The 25,487-nt window shown below is 47.6% G+C and overlaps 1 protein-coding gene across 1 annotated transcript in view; it reads right to left on the reverse strand.

Moving 5' to 3' along the window:
* The window catches only part of LOC115153057 (kinesin-like protein KIF13B), a 96,194-nt gene that overhangs the window by 62,245 nt on the left and 8,462 nt on the right, over positions 1 to 25,487 (reverse strand). Inside the window, exons 7-15 of the mRNA XM_029698135.1 lie at positions 24,855 to 24,947; positions 23,566 to 23,746; positions 23,213 to 23,300; positions 21,397 to 21,531; positions 20,605 to 20,717; positions 18,711 to 18,822; positions 17,303 to 17,515; positions 14,393 to 14,503; positions 13,608 to 13,742 (exon numbers count right to left, since the gene is read on the reverse strand). Coding sequence (XP_029553995.1) covers positions 13,608 to 13,742; positions 14,393 to 14,503; positions 17,303 to 17,515; positions 18,711 to 18,822; positions 20,605 to 20,717; positions 21,397 to 21,531; positions 23,213 to 23,300; positions 23,566 to 23,746; positions 24,855 to 24,947 — 1,181 coding nt within the window. The remainder of the gene's footprint in view (positions 1 to 13,607; positions 13,743 to 14,392; positions 14,504 to 17,302; positions 17,516 to 18,710; positions 18,823 to 20,604; positions 20,718 to 21,396; positions 21,532 to 23,212; positions 23,301 to 23,565; positions 23,747 to 24,854; positions 24,948 to 25,487) is intronic.

Raw genomic sequence — 25,487 nt, forward strand, 5'->3', positions numbered from 1 at the left:
CAATCCAGAACAGCAAAGGACCTTGTGAAGATGCTGGAGGAGGAAACAGGTACAAAAGTATCTATATCCACAGTAAAACGAGTCCTATATCGACATAACCTGAAAGGCCGCTCAGCAAGGAAGAAGCCACTGCTCCAAAACCGCCATTAAAAAGCCAGACTACGGTTTGCAAATGCACATGGGGACAAAGATCGTACTTTTGGGAGAAATGTCCTTAGTCGATGAAACAAAAATAGAACTGTTTGGCCATAATGACCATCTGTTGGAGGGAAAAAGGGGGGAGGCTTGCAAGCCGAAAACACCATCCCAACGTGAAGCACGGGGGTGGCAGCATCATGTTGTGGGGGTGCTTTGCTGCATGAGGGACTGGTGCCCTTCACAAAATGATGGCATCATGAGGGAGGAAAATTATGTGTATATATTAAAGCAACATCTCAAGACATCAGTCAGGAAGTTAAAGCTTGGTTGCAAATCGGTTTCCAAATGGACAATGACCCCAAACATACTTCCAAAATTGTGGCAAAATGGCTTAAGGACAACAAAGTCAAGGTATTGGGAGTGGCAATCACAAAGCCCTGACCTATCCCATAGAAAATTTGTGGGCAGAACTGAAAAAGTGTGTGCGAGCAAGGAGGCCTACAAACCTGACTCAGTTATACCAGCTCTGTCAGGAGAAATGGAACAAAATTGCACCCAACTTATTGTGGGAAGCTTGTGGAAGGCTACCTGAAATGTTTGACCCAAGTTAAACAATTTAAAGGCAATGCTACCAAATACTAATGAGTGTATGTAAACTTCTGACCACTGGGAATGTGATGAAAGAAATAAAAGCTGAAATAAATCAATCATTTCTCAACTATTATTCTGACATTTCACATTCTTAAAATAAAGTGGTGATCCTAATGACCTAAGACAGGGACTTTGTACTAGGATTAAATGTCAGAAATTGTTTAAAACTGAGGTTAAAATGTATTTGGCTAAGGGTATGTAAACTTCAAACGTATGCTTCTCTTCACCTTACGCCCTGGAACCACTGGCTCTCAGCGCACCGTCACGCGTCCTGCACCACAGGCTCACTCAGCACCGCCTCACACTGTCCTGCACCACAGGCTCACTCAGCACCGCCTCACGCAGTCCTGCCCACAGGCTCACACAGCACCGCCTCACGCTGTCCTGCACCACAGGCTCACTCAGCACCGCCTCACGCAGTCCTGCACCACAGGCTCACACAGCACCGCCTCACGCGTCCTGCACACAGGCTCAGCACCGCCTCACGCTGTCCTGCACCACAGGCTCACTCAGCACCGCCTCACGCTGTCCTGCACCACAGGCTATCAGCACCGCACACACTGTCCTGCACCACTGGCCTCAGCACCGCCTCACGCTGTCCTGCACCACAGGCTCCTCAGCACCGCCTCACACTGTCCTGCACCACAGGCTCACTCAGCACCGCCTCACGCTGTCTGCACCACAGGCTCACTCAGCACCGCCTCACGCAGTCCTGCACCACAGGCTCACTCAGCACGCCTCACGCTGTCCTGCACCACAGGCTCACTCAGCACCGCCTCACGCTGTCCTGCACCACAGGCACTCAGCACCGCCTCACGCAGTCCTGCACACAGGCTCACTCAGCACTACCTCACGCTGTCCTGCACCACAGGCTCACTCAGCACCGTCTCAAGCTGTCCTGCACCACAGGCTCCTCTGCACCACCTCACGCTGTCCTGCACCACAGGCTCACACAGCACCACCTCACGCTGTCCTGCACCACAGGCTCACACAGCACCACCCTCACGCTGTCCTGCACCACAGGCTCACTCAGCACCGCCCTAAACTAAACACACATGGCAAGGGGCCAACACCTCACAGGTGCTCAATGTAGACCAGACTTGACGGTGCTGTTTGGTAGGCACACTGTTTTATCATGTAAACACACACACACACAACACACAACACACACACACACACACCCCTCAGTGGAAAACATTGACACACACTGCACTGTATGTAAAGTGATAATGTTATCATCACGCAGAACACACACACACCCGACACCAACTTCCGGTTGGCGTTGAGGTTAGCAGCAGGTATTTGCAGTGTGACCAGGTACTCCGTCCTCTTGTTGAGTTCCTCAGCTATGAAGCCAGCCTCCTGCACCAGCAGGTTAGCTCTGACGATCTGTTGTCTCAGTTTACGTAGGCTACGAGTCATCATGGCCTCTTACAGCACAGAGAGAGAGACACAGAGGGTTAGTAATAGAACCAGCAGGTTAGCTCTGACGATCTGTTGTCTCAGTTACGTAGGCTACGAGTCATCATGGCCTCTCTACAGCACAGAGAGAGACACAGAGGGTTAGTAATAAACAGCAGGTTAGCTCTGACGATCTGTTGTCTCAGTTTACGTAGGCTAGAGTCATCATGGCCTCTCTACAGCACAGAAGAGACAGACACAGAGGGTTAGTAATAGAACCAGCAGGTTAGCTCTGACGATCTGTTGTCTCAGTTTACGTAGGCTACGAGTCATCATGGCCTCTCTACAGCACAGAGAGAGACACAGAGGGTTAGTAATAGAACCAGCAGGTTAGCTCTGACGATCTGTTGTCTCAGTTTACGTAGGCTACGAGTCATCATGGCCTCTCTACAGCACAGAGAGAGACACAGAGGGTTAGTAATGAACCAGCAGGTTAGCTCGGACGATCTGTTGTCTCAGGCTACGAGTCATCATGGCCTCTCTACAGGGGGAAGCGAGAGATAACAGACCGACAGAGAGATAGCAGACCGACAGAGAGATAGCAGACCGACAGAGAGTAACGAGAGAGAGAGAGAGAGAGAGCTTGTTGCCATGAGAAAAGACCAACCAGTAGAGGACAAGCATTGTAAATACATAGATAAATATTGGTGGTATTTATCTTCCCATACTACAATATTTGCACCTTGCTATTTACTGTACACAGCTGATATTATGAAACTGGGTGGTTGGAGCCCTGAATGCTGATTGGCTGAAAGCCATTTATATCAGACCGTATACCACGGGTATGACAAAACATTTATTTTTACTGCTCTAATTACATTGATAACCAGTTTATAATAGCAATAAGGCACTCTGGGGTTTGTGGGTGTATTGCCAATATACCACGGCTAAGGGCTGTATTCAGGCGTTAGCGTGGTATATTGGCCATATACACACCCCCCCCGGGTCTTATTAATGAAATATAAACTGAAATGTCTTCACTTTGGAAACCTTATGAGTGCAATTTTTACTGTTAATTTCAAATTGTTTTAGTTGTCATTTTGTGTTCTCATTTTGTTACTGTTTATTTCACTTCCTTGGCAATGTAAAAACACGTTTCCCATGCCAATAAAAACTATTTTTTTTTAAATGAGAGAGACAGAGGGAGGGGGGAGACAGAGGGACAGAGGGAGGGGGGAGACCAGAGGGAGGAGGGAGACAGAGGGAGGGGGGGGGAGAGGGGGGAGACAGAGGGAGGGGGGAGACAGAGGGAGGGGGGAGAGGGAGGGGGGAGACAGAGGGAGACAGAGGGAGGGGGAGACAGAGGGAGACAGAGGGAGGGGGGAGACAGAGGGAGACAGAGGGAGGGGGGAGACAGAGGGAGGGGGGGAGACAGAGGGAGGGGGGAGACAGAGGGAGGGGGAGACAGAGGGAGGGGGGGAGACAGAGGGAGGGGGGAGACAGAGGGAGGGGGGAGACAGGGGGAGGGGGGAGACAGGGGGGGGGGGAGACAGAGGGAGACAGAGGGAGGGGGGAGACAGAGGGAGACAGAGGGAGACAGAGGGAGACAGAGGGAGGGGGAGACAGAGGGAGGGGGAGACAGAGGGAGGGGGAGACAGGGGGAGGGGGAGACAGGGGGAGAGGATGGGGGAGACAGAGGGAGGGGGGGGGGGAGAGACAGGGAGGGGAGGGGGGAGACAGAGGGAGGGGGGAGACACAGGGAGGGGGGAGGAGGGAGACACAGGGAGGGGGGAGGAGGGAGACACAGGGAGGGGGGGAGAGGAGGGAGACACAGGGAGGGGGGGGAGGGAGACACAGGGAGGGGGGAGGAGGGAGACACAGGGAGGGGGGAGGAGGGAGACAGAGGGAGGGGGGAGACAGAGGGAGGGGGGAGACAGAGGGAGGGGGGGGAGACAGAGGGAGGGGGGAGACAGGGGGAGACAGAGGGAGGGGGGAGGGGGAGGGGGGAGACAGAGGGAGGGGGGAGACAGGGGGAGACAGAGGGAGGGGGGGGAGACAGGGGGAGGGGGGGAGACAGGGGGAGACAGAGGGAGACAGAGGGAGACAGGGGGAGACAGGGGGAGGGGGAGACAGGGGGAGGGGGAGACAGGGGGAGAGGATGGGGGAGACAGAGGGAGGGGAGGGGGGAGACAGAGGGAGGGGGAGACAGAGGGAGGGGGAGACCTAGCCTTCTGGAACATCAGCTCTCACTATCTTTTCTCTTAATAATCTCATATCCACAGAGGAGTCCTCATCACTGCCTCCATCTACACAGAGGAGTCATCATCACTGCCTCTCATCTACACAGAGGAGTCCTCATCACTGCCTCCCATCTACACAGAGGAGTCCTCATCACTGCCTCTCATCTACACAGAGGAGTCCTATCACTGCCTCCCATCTACACAGAGGAGTCCTCATCACTGCCTCCCATCTCCACAGAGGAGTCCTCATCACTGCCTCCCATCTCCACAGAGGAGTCCTCATCACTGCCTCTCATCTACACAGAGGAGTCCTCATCACTGCCTCCATCTACACAGAGGAGTCCTCATCACTGCCTCCCATCTACACAGAGGAGTCCTCATCACTGCCTCTCATCTACACAGAGGAGTCCTCATCACTGCCTCTCATCTACACAGAGGAGTCCTCATCACTGCCTCTCATCTACACAGAGGAGTCTCATCACTGCCTCTCATCTACACAGAGGAGTCCTCATCACTGCCTCTCATCTACACAGAGGAGTCCTCATCACTGCCTCCCATCTCCACAGAGGAGTCCCATCACTGCCTCCCATCTCCACAGAGGAGTCCTCATCACTGCCTCCCATCCACAGAGGAGTCCTAATCACTGCCTCCCATCCACAGAGGAGTCCTCATCACTGCCTCCCATCCACAGAGGAGTCTCATCACTGCTCCCATCCACAGAGGAGTCTCATCACTGCCTCCATCCACAGAGGAGTCCTCATCACTGCCTCCCATCCACAGAGGAGTCCTCATCACTGCCTCCCATCCACAGAGGAGTCCTCATCACTGCCTCCCATCCACGAGGAGTCCTCATCACTGCCTCCCATCCACAGAGGAGTCATCACTGCCTCCCATCTACAGAGGAGTCCTCATCACTGCCTCTCTGAACGGCATGGAGAAGGACAGGACAAAACATTGTGAAAAAGTAGTCAGGTACCACATGATAATGTGGTTAATTAATTAAATGTCTGTGATGTTTCCAGATAGACAAAGTACCAAGACATACAGGTCTATTTGGGTTTCAGACTTTGACATCCTGACACCTCACCTGTCCTCGCTCCATTCGCATGCGTGTCGGGCGCAAGGTGATGATGCGATCGATGCTGCTGCTGCTGAGGGTCCGGCTGGCTCCAGGCCTGCAGGCCCCGCCCTGCAGCAGGAGGGTGTGTTTCTCTGCAGGAGGGAGCCTTCCTCAGCTGCTGAGCTCCTGCTCGTACATCTGTCTCTGGCGCTCCAGAGCCGTCCTCTTCTCCTCCTCGTGCTGTCGCCCAACGTCTGGAGGACAGACTGCATGGGGTCTGAGGGGGGAGGGGAGAGGGAGAGAGTGAGAGGAGGAATGCTGGGAAAAGTGAATGGATCTTTGAAAGCACCAAGTCCTTGACTAGGCTGCCGAGTTGAATAGTGTTTCATTTGAATACGACCTCTTCCTCTGTATCCCTCAGAAGACGAGGGGGAAAAAAGGAACTCCGTTGGTTCCCATGCCCTTCATGACCTCTGTCTAGACTACTGTTCTCTCCCTCTATCAGACCCCATACACATCATCCCTCTCACCGTTGCTGCCCATGCCCTTCATCATGACCTCTGTCTGGGCGAACTCGTAGCCAAAGCTGACCTCACTGGACACATTGCTGACCGTATCAAAGTCCACTTCCAAATGGTCAGTACTGAGGCAATTCTTCATCACACTACCCGCCTCATCCTCACCCCCCGCATGGACTAGGTGTCTGGGCAGGTGATCTGGGGGGTGGAATGAGGAGAGAGAGAGAAAAAGAGAGGGTGAGAGAGAAATCATGAGGTATACATTTCAGACATGCTTACAGACATCAGATTAATAACAGCTGTCACTCAAGTACATATCAATGTTTTTTTTAAAACAGGCAGACCCTTCCCCACAGCGTGACCAGGCAGACCCTTCCCCACAGCGTGACCAGGCAGACCCTTCCCCACAGCGTGACCAGGCAGACCCTTCCCCACAGCGTGACCAGGCAGACCCTTCCCCACAGTGTGACCAGGCAGACCCTTCCCCACAGTGTGACCAGGCAGACCCTTCCCCACAGCGTGACCAGGCAGACCCTTCCCCACAGCGTGACCAGGCAGACCCTTCCCCACAGCGACCAGGCAGACCCTTCCCCACAGCGTGACCAGGCAGACCCTTCCCCACAGCGTGACCAGGCAGACCCTTCCCCACAGCGTGACCAGGCAGACCCTTCCCCACAGCGTGACCAGGCAGACCCTTCCCCACAGTGACCAGGCAGACCCTTCCCCACAGCGTGACCAGGCAGACCCTTCCCCACAGCGTGACCAGGCAGACCCTTCCCCACAGCGTGACCAGGCAGACCCTTCCCCACAGCGTGACCAGGCAGACCCTTCCCCACAGCGTGACCAGGCAGACCCTTCCCACAGCGTGACCAGGCAGACCCTTCCCACAGCGTGACCAGGCAGACCCTTCCCACACGTGACCAGGCAGACCCTTCCCCAGCGTGACCAGGCAGACCCTTCCCACAGTGACCAGGCAGACCCTTCCCCACAGTGACAGGCAGACCCTTCCCCACAGTGACCAGGCAGACCCTTCCCCACAGTGTGACCAGGCAGACCCTTCCCACAGTGTGACCAGGCAGACCCTTCCCCACAGTGTGACCAGGCAGACCCTTCCCCACAGTGTGACCAGGCAGACCTTCCCCACAGCGACCAGGCAGACCCTTCCCACAGCGACCAGGCAGACCCTTCCCCACAGCGACCAGGCAGACCCTTCCCCACAGCGACCAGGCAGACCCTTCCCCACAGTGACCAGGCAGACCCTTCCCCACAGTGACCAGGCAGACCCTTCCCCACAGTGTGACCAGGCAGACCCTTCCCCACAGTGTGACCAGGCAGACCCTTCCCCACAGTGTGACCAGGCAGACCCTTCCCCACAGTGTGACCAGGCAGACCCTTCCCCACAGTGTGACCAGGCAGACCCTTCCCCACAGCGACCAGGCAGACCCTTCCCCACAGCGACCAGGCAGACCCTTCCCACAGCGACCAGGCAGACCCTTCCCCACAGCGACCAGGCAGACCCTTCCCACAGCGACCAGGCAGACCCTTCCCCACAGCGACCAGGCAGACCCTTCCCCACAGGACCAGGCAGACCCTTCCACACAGGACCAGGCAGACCCTTCCCCACAGCGACCAGGCAGACCCTTCCCCACAGTGACCAGGCAGACCCTTCCCCACAGTGACCAGGCAGACCCTTCCCCACAGTGTGACCCAGGCAGACCCTTCCCCACAGTGTGACCAGGCAGACCCTTCCCCACAGTGTGACCAGGCAGACCCTTCCCCACAGTGACCAGGCAGACCCTTCCCCACAGCGTGGACCAGGCAGACCCTTCCCACAGTGACCAGGCAGACCTGAAGAAGTGGTTGTTTCCCCACAGGATCCGGTCTCCATGGTTGATGAAGCTGGACTGGGTTGGTGACTGAAGAGCCATTCACACACGTACTGAGGACAGAGAGACCGTATCATCACTGACCACAGCATTAATACAGTACATTATGGATTTCTTTGTGCAGTGTGTTCATGTCTCAGGTGACATTAACAAGCCACATTAACAAGCCACATACAGGTGAGAGAGAGACTTGTGTACTGTGTGTTGTGATGTGTGTGTGTGTGTGTACAATTACATTGTGTGTGTGTGTATGATTACTGTGTGTACTGTGTGTACTGTGTGTATAATTACTGTGTGTACTGTGTGTATAATTACTGTGTGTACTGTGTGTTGTGGTGTGTATAATTACTGTGTGTACTGTGTATGATTATTGTGTGTACTGTGTGTACTGTGTGTATGATTATTGTGTGTTACTGTGTGTACTGTGTGTATAATTACTTACTGTGTGTACTGTGTGTATAATTACTGTGTGTTACTGTGTTGTAGTGGTGTGTATGATTACTGTGTGTACTGTGTGTACTGTGTGTTGTGGCGTGTATGATTACTGTGTGTTGTGGTGTGTAGTGGTGTGTATGATTTCTGTGTGTACTGTGTGTAGTGGTGTGTATGATTACTGTGTGTACTGTGTGTAGTGGTGTGTACGATTACTGTGTGTACTGTGTGTATGATTACTGTGTGTACGATTACTGTGTGTACTGTGTGTTGATTACTGTGTGTACGATTACTGTGTACTGTGTGTATAATTACTGTGTGTACTGTGTGTTGTGGTGTGTATAATTACTGTGTGTACTGTGTATGATTATTGTGTGTACTGTGTGTACTGTGTGTATGATTATTGTGTGTACTGTGTGTACTGTGTGTATGATTATTGTGTGTACTGTGTGTACTGTGTGTATGATTACTGTGTGTACTGTGTGTATAATTACTGTGTGTACTGTGTGTATAATTACTGTGTGTACTGTGTGTAGTGGTGTGTATGATTACTGTGTGTACTGTGTGTACTGTGTGTACTGTGTGTATGATGTGTTGTGGCGTGTATGATTACTGTGTGTTGTGGTGTGTAGTGGTGTGTATGATTTCTGTGTGTACTGTGTGTAGTGGTGTGTATGATTACTGTGTGTACTGTGTGTAGTGGTGTGTATGATTACTGTGTGTAGTGGCTGTGTGTTGTGGTGTGTACTGTGTGTATGATTACTGTGTGTACGATTACTGTGTTGTAGTGGTGTGTATGATTACTGTGTGTACTGTGTGTAGTGGTGTGTATGATTACTGTGTGTACTGTGTGTAGTGGTGTGTATGATTACTGTGTGTACTGTGTGTAGTGGTGTGTATGATTACTGTGTGTACTGTGTGTAGTGTGTGTATGATTACTGTGTGTACTGTGTGTAGTGGTGTGTATGATTACTGTGTGTACTGTGTGTAGTGGTGTGTATGATTACTGTGTGTACTGTGTGTAGTGGTGTGTATGATTACTGTGTGTACTGTGTGTAGTGGTGTGTATGATTACTGTGTGTACTGTGTGTTGTGGTGTGTACTGTGTGTTGTGGTGTGTATGATTACTGTGTGTACTGTGTGTGTGGTGTGTACTGTGTGTTGTGGTGTGTACTGTGTGTTGTGGTGTTGTACTGTGTGTTGTGGTGTGTACGGTGTGTTGTGGTGTGTACTGTGTGTTGTGGTGTGTACTGTGTGTTGTGGTGTGTACTGTGTGTTGTGGTGTGTTATGTGTGTTGTGGTGTGTACTGTGTGTTGTGGTGTGTACTGTGTGTTGTGGTGTGTACTGTGTGTTGTGGTTGTGTACTGTGTGTTGTGGTGTGTACTGTGTGTTGTGGTGTGTACTGTGTGTTGTGGTGTGTACTGTGTGTTGTGGTGTGTACTGTGTGTTGTGGGGTGTACTGTGTGTTGTGGTGTGTACTGTGTGTTGTGGTGTGTATGATTACTGTGTGTTGTGGTGTGTATGATTACTGTGTGTTGTGGTGTGTGTTGTGGTGTGTACTGTGTGTTGTGGTGTGTACTGTGTGTTGTGGTGTGTACTGTGTGTTGTGGTGTGTACTGTGTGTTGTGGTGTGTACTGTGTGTTGTGGTGTGTACTGTGTGTTGTGGTGTGTACTGTGTGTTGTGGTGTGTACTGTGTGTTGTGGTGTGTACTGTGTGTTGTGGTGTGTACTGTGTGTTGTGGTGTGTATTGTGTGTTGTGGTGTGTGTTGTGTGTTGTGGTGTGTACTGTGTGTTGTGGTGTGTACTGTGTGTTGTGGTGTTGTACTGTGTGTTGTGGTGTGTACTGTGTGTTGTGGTGTGTACTGTGTGTTGTGGTGTGTACTGTGTGTTGTGGTGTGTACTGTGTGTTGTGGTGTGTGTTGTGTGTTGTACTGTGTGTTGTGGTGTGTACTGTGTGTTGTGGTGTGTACTGTGTGTTGTACTGTGTGTTGTGGTGTGTACTGTGTGTTGTACTGGTGTGTATGTGGTTTGTACTGTGTGTTGTACTGTTGTGTGTTGTGGTGTGTACTGTGTGTTGTACTGTGTGTTGTGGTGTGTACTGTGTGTTGTACTGTGTGTTGTGGTGTGTACTGTGTGTTGTACTGTGTGTTGTGGTGTGTACTGTGTGTTGTACTGTGTGTTGTGGTGTGTACTGTGTGTTGTACTGTGTGTTGTGGTGTGTACTGTGTGTTGTGGTGTGTACTGTGTGTTGTGGTGTGTACTGTGGGCCGGGACGATCCCAGTATCACCATATTCATTAGTATGAATCAAGGAAACAAAACACAAAGCGGATTTAGGACCAGGCTATATCACAACATATGTTACATACAGCAGGTTGAGGACCAGGCTATATCACAACATATGTTACATACAGCAGGTTGAGGACCAGGCTATATCACAACATATGTTACATACAGCAGGTTGAGGACCAGGCTATATCACAACATATGTTACATACAGCAGGTTGAGGACCAGGCTATATCACAACATATGTTACATACAGCAGGTTGAGGACCAGGCTATATCACAACATATGTTACATACAGCAGGTTTAGGACCAGGCTATATCACAACATATGTTACATACAGCAGGTTGAGGACCAGGCTATATCACAACATATGTTACATACAGCAGGTTGAGGACCAGGCTATATCACAACATATGTTACATACAGCAGGTTGAGGACCAGGCTATATCACAACATATGTTACATACAGCAGGTTTAGGACCAGGCTATATCACAACATATGTTACATACAGCAGGTTTAGGACCAGGCTATATCACAAATATGTTACATACAGCAGGTTGAGGACCAGGCTATATCACAACATATGTTAAATACAGCAGGTTTAGGACCAGGCTATATCACAACATATGTTACATACAGCAGGTTTAGGACCAGGCTATATCACAACATATGTTACATACAGCAGGTTGAGGACCAGGCTATATCACAACATATGTTACATACAGCAGGTTTAGGACCAGGCTATATCACAACATATGTTACATACAGCAGGTTTTTTAAAGGAACAAAGAGTTTGGTCTGCATCGTGCTTTCATTTTTGCCCTGGAAACAATATGGTGATACTGGTATCATCAAAGTCCTAGTAAGTTCTTTAACAGTAATGATGTATTATAGGCTGGGTGGTTCTAGTCCTGAATGCTGATTGGCTGACAGTACTATAACAGTAATGATGTATTATAGGCTGGGTGGTTCTAGTCCTGAATGCTGATTGGCTGACAGTACTATAACAGTAATGACGTATCCAGTATTATAGGCTGGGTGGTTCTAGTCCTGAATGCTGATAGTAGTAACAGTAATGATGTAGCTAGTATTATTATTAGTGGACGTACCGGGAGCTGCGGTGTGGCCTGAGCAACCACTCCAGTCTCAGCGGTGATATTGATGACACAGTGTTCAGGGTTGATGGCCATACCACACAGCTGAATATCCTGAGAGTTCAGCTGAACCAACACGCGTGTGCTCCTATACACAGGACAGAGGCATGATAGAGATCACATACAGTACCAGTCAAAAGTTGGGACACTCCTGCTCATTCAAGGTTTTTATTTTATTTTTACTATTTTCTACATTGTAGAATAATAGTGAAGACATCAACACTATGAAATAACACATATGGAATCATGTAGTAATCAAAAAAAGTGTTAAACAAATCAAAATATATTTTATATTTGAGATTGCTCAAAGTAGCCACCCTTTGCCTTAATGACAGCTTTGAACACGCTTGGCATTCTCTCAACCAGCTTCATGAGGTAGTCACCTGGAATGCATTTCAATTAACAGGTGTGCCATGTTAAGTTCATTTGTGAAATTTATTTCCTTCTTAATGCATTTGAGCCAATCAGTTGTGTTGTGACAAGGTGGGGGTGGTATACAGAAGATAGGGCTACCTGGTAAAATACCAAGTCCATATTATAACAAGAACAGCTCAAATAAGCAAAGAGAAACGACAGTCCATCATTACTTTAAGACATGAAGGTCAGTCAACCTGGAAAATGTCAAGAACTTTCAAAGTTTCTTCAAGTGTAGAAACAAAAATCATCAAGTGCTATGATGAAACTGGCTCTCATGAGGACCACCACAGGAAAGGAAGACCCAGAGTTACCTCTGCTGCAGAGGATAAGTTCATTAGAGTTAACTGCCCCTCAGAATGCAGCCCAAATAAAAAGTGACAGACATGTCTCAACATCAACTGTTCAGAGGAGACTGTGTGAATCAGGCCTTCATGGTCGAATTGTTGCAATGAAACCACTACTAAAAGGACACCAATAAGAAGAAGAGACTTGATTGGGCCAAGAAACAAAAGCAATGGACACTAGACCGGTGGAAATCTGTCCTTTGGTCTGATGAGTCCAAATTTGAGATTTTTTGATTCCAACCGCCGTGTCTTTGTGAGACGCAGAGTAGGTGAAAGGATGATCGCTGCATGTGTGGTTCCCCCGTGAAGCATGGAGGAGGTGGTGTGGGGGTGCTTTGCTGGTGACACTGTCAGTGATTGATTTAGAATTCAAGGCAGGCTTAACCAGCATGGCTACCACAGCATTCTGCAGCGATACGCCATCCCATCTGGTTTGTGCTTAGTGGGCCTATCATTTGTTTTTCAACAGGACAATGACCCAACACACCTCCAGGCTGTGTAAGGGCTATTTGACCAAGAAGGAGAGTGATGGAGTGCTGCATCAGATGACCTGGTCACAATCACCCGACTGCAATCCAATGAGATGGTTTGGGATGAGTCGGACCGCAGAATGAAGGAAAAGCAGCCAAGAAGTGCTCAGCATATGTGGGAACTCCTTCAAGACTGTTGGAAAAGCATTCCTCGGGAAGCTGGTTGAGAGAATACCAAGAGCGTGCAAAGCTGTCATCAAGGCAAAGGGTGGATACTTTGAAGAATTTCAAATATACTTTGATTGGTTTAGTACTTTTTTGGTTACTACATGATTCCATATGTGTTATTTAATAGTTTTGATGTCTTCACTATTATTCTACAATGTAGAAAATAGTCAAAAATAAAATAAAAATCCTAGAATGAGTAGGTGTCCCCAAACTTTTGACTGGTACCGTATGTCAAAATAGACAGGATATTATCCAACCAAGCCTACACACTAGACTCAAATCAGAGTCAGGTCTTCAATCCCTTGATAAACGAGTGAAATGGAGATCTAGAAGTCTATAAGATCAGTTTGATTGGATGTTAAATTGCTGACCGTACCTTTAGATAGTAAACCAGCAGCTCATTGAGGGCAGGGTCGGCGTTGAGGTTGACCAGGAAACACTTGTCGTCTACCACTCGGATGCCAGATGACTGGAGAGAGATACCTAGAGACTCCAACTGTTTCTGTCTCTCCTAGAGCACAACATAGAAGATAGATGACTGGAGAGAGATACCTAGAGACTCCAACTGTTTCTGTCTCTCCTAGAGCACAACATAGAAGATAGATGACTGGAGAGAGATACCTAGAGACTCCAACTGTTTCTGTCTCTCCTAGAGCACAACATAGAAGATAGACGACTGGAGAGAGATACCTAGAGACTCCAACTGTTTCTGTCTCTCCTAGAGCACAACATAGAAGATAGACGACTGGAGAGAGATACCTAGAGACTCCAACTGTTTCTGACGCTCATAGAGGACAAAACACTGACATTAACAATACATGTACATATGTACGTACCTTCTGTTGTGTGTTCGTACCTGAGCGACAGCCTCAGTTTCAGCTCCCAGGCGCGCGCGCGTGTGTGTGTGTGTTTTAGGTTTTACTATCCTTATGGGGACCAGAGGTCCTCACAAGAATAGTAAAACAAGGAAAGCTCAGACATGTGGGGTCCCCACAAGGAAAAATACTATTTTAGGCTTAAGGGTTAGCTTTATGGTTAGCTTTAGGGTGCTGGGAAAATAGGATTTTGAATGGGTATCAATTGTTTGGTCCCGACAAGGATAGTAAAACAAGTGTGTGTGTGTGTGTGTGTGTGTGTGTGTGTGTGTGTGTGTGTAGCTACCTGAGCCACGGCCTCAGTCTTCCGTAGTTTCTGTTCCCAGGTAACAGTCATCTCCTGAATCAGTTTCTCTGACTCCTCCAGCCTCTCCTTCAAATCTGGAGCCTTCATAGACTGGCAGGGAGGAGACAAACAACCATTATAAAGACAAACACATACACAAACATTCTAAAAGACACACAAAAACCATTAAAACCAAAATCTGGAGTTTGTGTGTTTCAACCCAATATCAGCCCGGCTGAGAGGGGCTGTACAATCCTTACCACTCATTCCGCCACAGCAACAAGTCATTCAACCACAGCAACAAGTCATTCAGTACCTCAGTGAGTTGGTGATACCTGTTATATTATATTATAACTGTTCAGTACCTCAGTGAGTTGGTGATACCTGTTATATTATATTATAACTGTTCAGTACCTCAGTGAGTTGGTGATACCTGTTATATTATAACTGTTCAGTACCTCAGTGAGTTGGTGATACCTGTTATATTATATAATAACTGTTCAGTACCTCAGTGAGTTGGTGATACCTGTTATATTATAACTGTTCAGTACCTCAGTGAGTTGGTGATACCTGTTATATAATAACTGTTCAGTACCTCAGTGAGTTGGTGATACCTGTTATATTATATAATAACTGTTCAGTACCTCAGTGAGTTGGTGATACCTGTTATATTATATAATAACTGTTCAGTACCTCAGTGAGTTGGTGATACCTGTTATATTATAACTGTTCAGTACCTCAGTGAGTTGGTGATACCTGTTATATTATATAATAACTGTTCAGTACATCAGTGAGTTGGTGATACCTGTTATATAATAACTGTTCAGTACCTCAGTGAGTTGGTGATACCTGTTATATTATATAATAACTGTTCAGTACCTCAGTGAGTTGGTGATACCTGTTATATTATATAATAACTGTTCAGTACCTCAGTGAGTTGGTGATACCTGTTATATTATATAATAACTGTTCAGTACCTCAGTGAGTTGGTGATACCTGTTATATTATATTATAACTGTTCAGTACCTCAGTGAGTTGGTGATACCTGTTATATTATAACTGTTCAGTACCTCAGTGAGTTGGTGATACCTGTTATATTATATAATAACTGTTCAGTACCTCAGTGAGTTGGTGATGCCTGTTATATTATATTATAACTGTTCAGTACCTCAGTGAGTTGGTGATACCTGTTATATTATATAATAACTGTTCAGTACATCAGTGAGTTGGTGATACCTGTTATATTATAACTGTTCAGTACCTCAGTGAGTTGGTGATACCTGTTATATTATAACTGTTCAGTACCTCAGTGAGTTGGTGATGCCTGTTATGTTATATTATAACTGTTCAGTACCTCAGTGAGTTGGTGATACCTGTTATATTATATTATAACTGTTCAGTACCTCAGTGAGTTGGTGATACCTGTTATATTATATAATAACTGTTCAGTACCTCAGTGAGTTGGTGATACCTGTTATATTATATTATAACTGTTCAGTACCTCAGTGAGTTGGTGATACCTGTTATATTATAACTGTTCAGTACCTCAGTGAGTTGGTGATACCTGTTATATTATAACTGTTCAGTACCTCAGTGAGTTGGTGATGCCTGTTATGTTATATTATAACTGTTCAGTACCTCAGTGAGTTGGTGATACCTGTTATATTATAACTGTTCAGTACCTCAGTGAGTTGGTGATACCTGTTATATTATAACTGTTCAGTACCTCAGTGAGTTGGTGATACCTGTTATATTATAACTGTTCAGTACCTCAGTGAGTTGGTGATGCCTGTTATATTATATTATAACTGTTCAGTACCTCAGTGAGTTGGTGATACCTGTTATATTATATTATAACTGTTCAGTACCTCAGTGAGTTGGTGATACCTGTTATATTATATTATAACTGTTCAGTACCTCAGTGAGTTGGTGATACCTGTTATATTATAACTGTTCAGTACCTCAGTGAGTTGGTGATACCTGTTATATTATAACTGTTCAGTACCTCAGTGAGGTGGTGATACCTGTTATATTATAACTGTTCAGTACCTCAGTGAGTTGGTGATACCTGTTATATTATATAATAACTGTTCAGTACATCAGTGAGTTGGTGATACCTGTTATATTATAACTGTTCAGTACCTCAGTGAGTTGGTGATGCCTGTTATGTTATATTATAACTGTTCAGTACCTCAGTGAGTTGGTGATACCTGTTATATTATAACTGTTCAGTACCTCAGTGAGTTGGTGATACCTGTTATATAATAACTGTTCAGTACCTCAGTGAGTTGGTGATACCTGTTATATTATATAATAACTGTTCAGTACCTCAGTGAGTTGGTGATACCTGTTATATTATAACTGTTCAGTACCTCAGTGAGTTGGTGATGCCTGTTATATTATAACTGTTCAGTACCTCAGTGAGTTGGTGATGCCTGTTATATTTTAACTGTTCAGTACCTCAGTGAGTTGGTGATACCTGTTATATTATAACTGTTCAGTACCTCAGTGAGTTGGTGATACCTGTTATATTATAACTGTTCAGTACCTCAGTGAGTTGGTGATACCTGTTATATAATAACTGTTCAGTACCTCAGTGAGTTGGTGATACCTGTTATATTATATAATAACTGTTCAGTACCTCAGTGAGTTGGTGATACCTGTTATATTATAACTGTTCAGTACCTCAGTGAGTTGGTGATGCCTGTTATATTATAACTGTTCAGTACCTCAGTGAGTTGGTGATGCCTGTTATATTTTAACTGTTCAGTACCTCAGTGAGTTGGTGATACCTGTTATATTATATAATAACTGTTCAGTACCTCAGTGAGTTGGTGATACCTGTTATATTATAACTGTTCAGTACCTCAGTGAGTTGGTGATACCTGTTATATTATAACTGTTTAGTACCTCAGCCTCAGTGAGCTGGTCTCGTAGTTTCTCCACCTCTTCCCGTAGCTCTCTGATGATGCGTGCATTGGGGTCTTCGTTGACGACGGCGTGGTTGACGATGCTCTTAGCCCGGTCAGCATAGCGCAGCGTGGACAACGTCTCGTCATAGTTATCAGCTGCTGGACTCACCGTGGCCACCATGGCTGTCCTGCTGTTACCACCCAGACTGTCCTGGAGAGAGGAGAGAGAGGTTACTCTGTTAGAAGACAGACTGTTACCACCCAGACTGTCCTGGAGAGGGAGAGTCCCCTAAGCAAGCTAGTCCTTGGGCTCTGTTCAAACACAAACAGACCCCACAGAGTCCCAGGACAGCAACACAATTAGACCAAAGCAAATCATGAGAAAACAAAAAGATAATTATTTCCAATGTGTCAAGTAATTAACAAAACAACTGAGCAAACTAGAATGCTATTTGGCCCTGAACAGAGAGTACACAGTGGCAGAATACCTGACCACTGTGACTGACCCAAAATAACAGAAAGCTTTGACAACGTACAGACTCAGTGAGCATAGCCTGGCTATTGAGAAAGGTCGCCGTAGGCAGACCTGGTTCTCAAGAGAAGACAGGCTATGTGCACATTGCCCACAAAATGAGGTGGAAACTGAGATGCACTTCCTAACCTCCTGACAAATGCATGACCATATTAGAGACTCATATTTCCCTCAGATTACACAGATACAAAGAATTAGAAATCAAATCATATTTTGATAAACTCCCATATCTATTAGGTGAAATACCACAGTGTGCCATCACAGCAGCAAGATGTGTGACCTGTTGCCACAAGGGCAACCAGTGGAGAACAAACACCATTGTAAATATAACACATATTTATGTTTATTTTCCCTTTTGTACTTTAGCTATTTGCAGATCGTTACAACACATAATGACATGTAAAATATCTTTACTAGTCTAACGCTCTAACCACTAGGCTACCTGCCGCACCACTTTTGTAAGTGTAATGTTTACTGTTCATTTTTTTGTTTATTATCTGTTTCACTTGCTTTGGCAATGTAAACATGTTTCCCAAGCCAATAAAGCCCCTTAAATTGACAGGACAATTTAAGCCCCTTGGACTGTCCTGTAGAGGGCGGAAAGAGAGAGAGAAAGAAAGGACTCTGTTAGATAAGACAGACTGTTACCACCCAGACTGTCCTGTAGAGGGCAGACAGAGAGGAGGAATGTGAGATCTGAATGAGAGAAGGAGTTACTCCATTTAAAAACAGACTGCTTTACCACATATACAGTGTGGCAGGAGAGACGAATCAACACTGTTACAGTTGCAGAATGTTGAACGATAATAACCCATGATAATAACCCATGGTAATAACCCATGGTAATAACCCATGGTAATATGGCTCAGCGTACCTTGAGTAGCCAGGTGAGAACTGAGTCTCTGTAGGGAACAAACTTGGTCTTGTTTTTCCCTGCTCCTTGGTCTGCCAGCGCTGAGATCACCAGGCCCAGCGTGCTGAGAGACCTGACCAACAGTGATTTATATATGGTGAAGACGTAATAAAGTATGTAACATTTTCAGAGACATTGAGAGACCACGTACAAAGTGTATAATACAAAAAAGGGGAAAGAGGATGGAGGGGAGGAAAGAGGATGGAGGGGAGGAAAGAGGATAGAGGGGAGGAAAGAGGATAGAGGGGAGGAAAGAGGATAGAGGGGAGGAAAGAGGATAGAGGGGAGGAAAGAGGATAGAGGGGAGGAAAGAGGATAGAGGGGAGGAAAGAGGATAGAGGGGAAGAAAGAGGATAGAGGGGAGGAAAGAGGATAGAGGGGAAGAAAGAGGATGGAGGGGAGGAAAGAGGATGGAGGGGAGGAAAGAGGATGGAGGGGAGGAAAGAGGGTGGAGGGGAGGAAAGAGGATAGAGGGGAGGAAAGAGGATGGAGGGGAGGAAAGAGGGTGGAGGGGAGGAAAGAGGATGGAGGGGAGGAAAGAGGATGGAGGGGAGGAAAGAGGGGAGGAAAGAGGATAGAGGGGAGGAAAGAGGATAGAGGGGAGGAAAGAGGATGGAGGGGAGGAAAGAGGGTGGAGGGGAGGAAAGAGGATGGAGGGGAGGAAAGAGGATGGAGGGGAGGAAAGAGGATGGTGGGGAGGAAAGAGGATAGAGGGGAGGAAAGAGGATGGAGGGGAGGAAAGAGGATGGAGGGGAGGAAAGAGGATGGAGGGGAGGAAAGAGGGTGGAGGGGAGGAAAGAGGATGGAGGGAGGAAAGAGGATAGAGGGGAAGAAAGAGGATGGAGGGGAGGAAAGAGGATGGAGGGGAGGAAAGAGGATGGAGGGGAGGAAAGAGGATAGAGGGGAGGAAAGAGGATAGAGGGGAGGAAAGAGGATGGAGGGGAGGAAAGAGAGGGGAGGAAAGAGAGGGGAGGAAAGAGAGGGGAGGAAAGAGAGGGGAGGAAAGAGAGGGGAGGAAAGAGAGGGGAGGAAAGAGAGGGGAGGAAGAGAGGGGAGGAAGAGAGGGGAGGAAGAGAGGGGAGGAAGAGAGGGGAGGAAAGAGGATGGAGGGGAGGAAAGAGGATGGAGGGGAGGAAAGAGGATGGAGGGGAGGAAAGAGGATGGAGGGGAGGAAAGAGGATGGAGGGGAGGAAAGAGGATGGAGGGGAGGAAAGAGGATGGAGGGGAGGAAAGAGGATGGAGGGGAGGAAAGAGGATGGAGGGGAGGAAAGAGGATGGAGGGGAGGAGAAAGAGGATAGAGGGAGGAAAGAGGATGGAGGGAGGAAAGAGGATAGAGGGGAGGAAAGAGGATAGAGGGGAGGAAAGAGGATGGAGGGGAGGAAAGAGGATGGAGGGGAGGAAAGAGGATGGAGGGGAGGAAAGAGAGGGGAGGAAAGAGAGGGGAGGAAAGAGGATGGAGGAAAGAGGATGGTGGGGAGGAAAGAGGATAGAGGGGAGGAAAGAGGATGGAGGGGAGGAAAGAGGATGGAGGGGAGGAAAGAGGATGGAGGGGAGGAAAGAGGATGGAGGGGAGGAAAGAGGATAGAGGGGAGGAAAGAGGATAGAGGGGAGGAAAGAGGATGGAGGGGAGGAAAGAGGATGGAGGGGAGGAAAGAGAGAGGAGGGGAGGAAAGAGAGGGGAGGGGAGGAAAGAGGATAGAGGGGAGGAAAGAGGATGGAGGGGAGGAAAGAGGATGGAGGGGAGGAAAGAGGATGGAGGGGAGGAAAGAGGATGGAGGGGAGGAAGAGAGGGGAGGAAAGAGAGGGGAGGAAAGAGGATGGAGGGGGGGAGAATGAGAGTGAGACGTAACCTACTTGTTGATGTTGCTCCCCTCCTTCATCCTCTCTCCAGTAGCTCCAGTCTTAGCAGCTCTCTCACTGCCAGCCAGATCCACCAGACTCAGTTTACTGACCTTCTCACCACTAGTCTACAACAACAACATAGAGCAATATGAAACAGACTGGTTTGTTAGCAACACGCATAGCAACAGCTGGAGGAAATGAAAGTCAACATATTAAAAGTAAAGCCTTCAATGATTTGATGATGTCAACACATGATGTACTCAGAAAACCATCAAAGCAATAATTGGCAAGATGCTGGATTAGAGTGTGGTGAATATAACTTGTCCGACCCCAGAACCCAGGTCCATTAGAGTGTGTGTTGGACCTACCCCAGAGCCCAGGTCCATTAGAGTGTGTGTTGGACCGACCCCAGAACCCAGGTCCATTAGAGTGTGTGTTGGACCTACCCCAGAACCCAGGTCCATTAGAGTGTGTGTTGGACCTACCCCAGATCCATTAGAGTGTGTGTTGGACCTACCCCAGAACCCAGGTCCATTAGAGTGTGCGTTGGACCTACCCCAGAACCCAGGTCCATTAGTGTGTGTGTTGGACCTACCCCAGAACCCAGGTCCGTGACTGTGTGTGTTGGACCTACCCCAGATCCCAGGTCCATTAGAGTGTGTGTGTGTGTTGGACCTACCCCAGAACCCAGGTCCATTAGAGTGTGTGTGTGTTGGAACTACCCCAGAACCCAGGTCCATTAGAGTGTATGTTGGACCTACCCCAGAACCCAGGTCCATTAGAGTGTGTGTGTGTTGGACCTACCCCAGAACCCAGGTCCATTAGAGTGTGTGTGAGGATGATGTTGAAGACAGCGTGGGACCTGCTGCTCTCCTCATTCATATTGGTGGCTGCTACTGTACGAGACTTGTTACCCTCTGACATCAGACACTCTATGTCCTGGAGAGAGAGACACACCGAGGGAGAGAGAGAGAGAGAAAGACGGAGGGAGAGAGAGAGAGAGAGAGAAAGACGGAGGGAGAGAAAGACAGAAGGAGAGAGACAGAGAGAAAGATGAGGGAGAGAGAAAGACGGAGAGAAAGAGAGAGAGAGATGGAGGGAGGGAGAGAGAGAGACACCGAGGGAGAGAGACGGAGAGAGAGAGAAAGACGGAGGGAGAGAGAGAAAGACGGAGGGAGAGAGAGAAAGACGGAGGGAGAGAGAAAGACGGAGGGAGAGAAAGACGGACGGAGAGAAAGACAGAGGGAGAGAAAGACAGAGGGAGAGAGAAAGATGGAGGGAGAGAGAGAGAGAAAGATGGAGGGAGAGAGTAAGGGATTGGCTGGTCTTTCTAGTGTATACATTCATACAGTGCCTTCAGAAAGTATTCATACCCCTTGATTTATTCCACTTTGTTGTCACAGCCTGAAATCAAAACGGATTACAATTTATTTATTTTTATCTTACCCATCTACACACAATATCCTATAATGACAAAGTGAAAACAAGAAATGTTTTCAAATGTATTGAAATATGGAAAGTGGTAATCAGAAATGTGTTGTATTGGATTTGCCCCAAACAAAACACTTGTATTCAGGACAATTTACTTTAGTGGCTTGTTGCAAAAAGGATGCATGTTTTGGAATATTTGTTATTCTGTACAGGCTGCCATCTTTTGACTCTGTCATTTAGATTAGTGTTGTGAAGTAACTAGACTGTGGTTGATCCATTCTAAAGTTTTCTCCCATCAGCCATTCAACTCTGACTGTTCTAACGTCACACCATCCAAAGTGTAATTATTAACTTCACCATGCTCAAACGGATATTCAATGTCAGCTTTTAGTTGTTTTTTTTACCCATCTACCAATAGGCACAGACACATGAATACACACACGATAACATACACACACTTACACGTGGATTTTTTACTATAGATATGTGGTAGTGGTGGAGTAGGGGCCTGAGGGCACACAGTGTGTTGTGAAATTTGTCAATGTATTGTAATGTTTTTAAAATGGTATAAACTGCCTTAATTTTGCTGGACCTCAGGATCCATTATAATTACAAATACTCATAGATTCCCTTTTTTGTGAGACATTGGAAAACCTCCCTGGTCTTTGTGGTTGAATATGTGTTTGAAATTCCCTGCTCGACTGAGGGACCTTACAGATAATCGCATGTGTGGGGTACAGAGATGAGGTAGTCATTCAAAAATCATGTTCAACACCATTACTGCACCTTGCAACTTAATGTGACTTGCTAAGCAAATGTTTACTCCTCAACTTATTTAGGCCATAACAAAAAAGGGTTGAATAATTATTGACTCAAGACATTCCTGCTTTATATTTTTAATTAAATTTGTAAAAATTTGAAAGAACATAATTCCACTTTGGAATTACAGGGTTGTGTGTGTGTATAGGCCAGTGACAAAACAATCTGACTTGAATCCATTTTAAATTCAGGTTACAGCCTGAGCAAAATGTGGGAAAAGTCAAGGGGTGTGAATTCTCTCTGAACGTCCTGTATATAGTGTATTAGCAGCACCGGTCCTCTCTTGACAAAGAACATGTATTCCAATGAGACCAACCTGGGCCAATAGAGGTCAAATTAAGACAATTCTATACATTCGATAAGAAAGTACCTTATAGCAGGCTACAGCCAGACGAGACAGACCATCAACGTAAGGTCCGAACACCTTGTGTTCTCTCACTCGCAGGGCCTGACGACTTCTGAGGGCAGAGACGGGGGAAGAGAGGTTTCATCAGCAAATACTTTTTAAAAACTTTGGGATTTCCCACCTGGATTGTTTGGAGAATAAAAATTGAAAAAACAGTTTGTCATCCTATGTGAGAAGTCATCTCTATGTACTGATACGAGTCTACATATACAGTATGTCCACATACTAAAACATATGATTGGTTTCTTGTTTATCTGTCATTTACTGGTAGTAAAACATTTGTTCACCCCAAAAAATGTAGTTCCTGTTCTCCTCACCCTTTAGGGTCCAGTAGGTCCCGAACCTTCTCGTTGTAGATCTCCATGAAGGAGACCTCGATAGTGAAGCTCTCTCCCTCCCTCTGTTCCAGTAGGGTTCGGTGAAACAGAGAGCTGCACAGCCGCGGGATCAGGCCTGGCTGCTCTGACGAACCCATCATGGTGTACGACTTCCCTGAGCCTGGTGAGGGCACACAGCCAATCAAAATCAGAGGATCAACAGGGCTCAGCCAATCAAATCACTGGATCAGTAAGGCTCAGCCAATCAAATCACTGGATCACTAAGACTCAGCCAATCAAATCTAAACAGGTGAGGCTCTGCCAATTTAGTCACAGGGCCGAAAAAAAGGTTTTGTTTTTGTTTGCGGTAACAAATAAATAATTGGATTACAAGTGTGTTTAAACTGAGTCACTGTGAATGTCTGGTCACTAGTCTGGTACCACCCTGTCTGTCTGTCTGGGTCACTAGTCTGGTACCACCCTGTCTGTCTGTCTGGGTCACTAGTCTGGTACCAACCTGTCTGTCTGTCTGGGTCACTAGTCTGGTACCACCCTGTCTGTCTGGGTCACTAGTCTGGTACCACCCTGTCTGTCTGGGTCACTAGTCTGGTACCAACCTGTCTGTCTGTCTGGGTCACTAGTCTGGTACCAACCTGTCTGTCTGGGTCACTAGTCTGGTACCACCCTGTCTGGGTCACTAGTCTGGTACCAACCTGTCTGTCTGTCTGTCTGAGTCACTAGTCTGGTACCAACCTGTCTGTCTGTCTGGGTCACTAGTCTGGTACCAACCTGTCTGTCTGTCTGGGTCACTAGTCTGGTACCAACCTGTCTGTCTGTCTGGGTCACTAGTCTGGTACCAACCTGTCTGTCTGTCTGGGTCACTAGTCTGATACCAACCTGTCTGTCTGGGTCACTAGTCTGATACCAACCTGTCTGTCTGGGTCACTCGTCTGATACCAACCTGTCTGTCTGTCTGTCTGGGTCACTCGTCTGGTACCAACCTGTCTGTCTGTCTGGGTCACTCGTCTGATACCAACCTGTCTGTCTGTCTGGGTCACTAGTCTGGTACCAACCTGTCTGTCTGTCTGGGTCACTAGTCTGGTACCAACCTGTCTGTCTGTCTGGGTCACTAGTCAGGTACCACCCTGTCTGTCTGTCTGGGTCACTAGTCAGGTACCACCCTGTCTGTCTGTCTGTCTGGGTCACTCGTCTGGTACCAACCTGTCTGTCTGGGTCACTCTTCTGGTACCAACCTGTCTGTCTGTCTGGGTCACTAGTCTGGCACCAACCTGTCTGTCCATAGGCGAAGATACAGGCGTTATAGCCCAAGAAGGCATTGTCCAGAAGACTCTCTCCAAGGCACTGGAACACGACGTCTTGACCTGACACACCACAGACGGAGACACACACACACGGACGGACGGAGACACACACACACGGACGGACGGAGACACACACACACGGACGGAGACACACACACACACACAGACGGACGGAGACACACACACACACACACAGACGGACGGAGACACACACACACACACACAGACGGACGGAGACACACACACACACACAGACGGACGGAGACACACACACACACACACACAGACGGACGGAGACACACACACACACACACACAGACGGACGGAGACACACACACACACACACACAGACGGACGGAGACACACACACACACACAGACGGACGGAGACACACACACAGACGGACGGAGACACACACACAGACGGACGGAGACACACACACAGACGGACGGAGACACACACACAGACGGACGGAGACACACACACAGACGGACGGAGACACACACACAGACGGACGGAGACACACACACAGACGGACGGAGACACACACACAGACGGACGGAGACACACACACAGACAACCAGACATTGAATTCCAATT

This window comes from Salmo trutta, chromosome 1 (assembly GCF_901001165.1).
Source record: "Salmo trutta chromosome 1, fSalTru1.1, whole genome shotgun sequence".
Taxonomy (NCBI): domain Eukaryota; kingdom Metazoa; phylum Chordata; class Actinopteri; order Salmoniformes; family Salmonidae; genus Salmo; species Salmo trutta.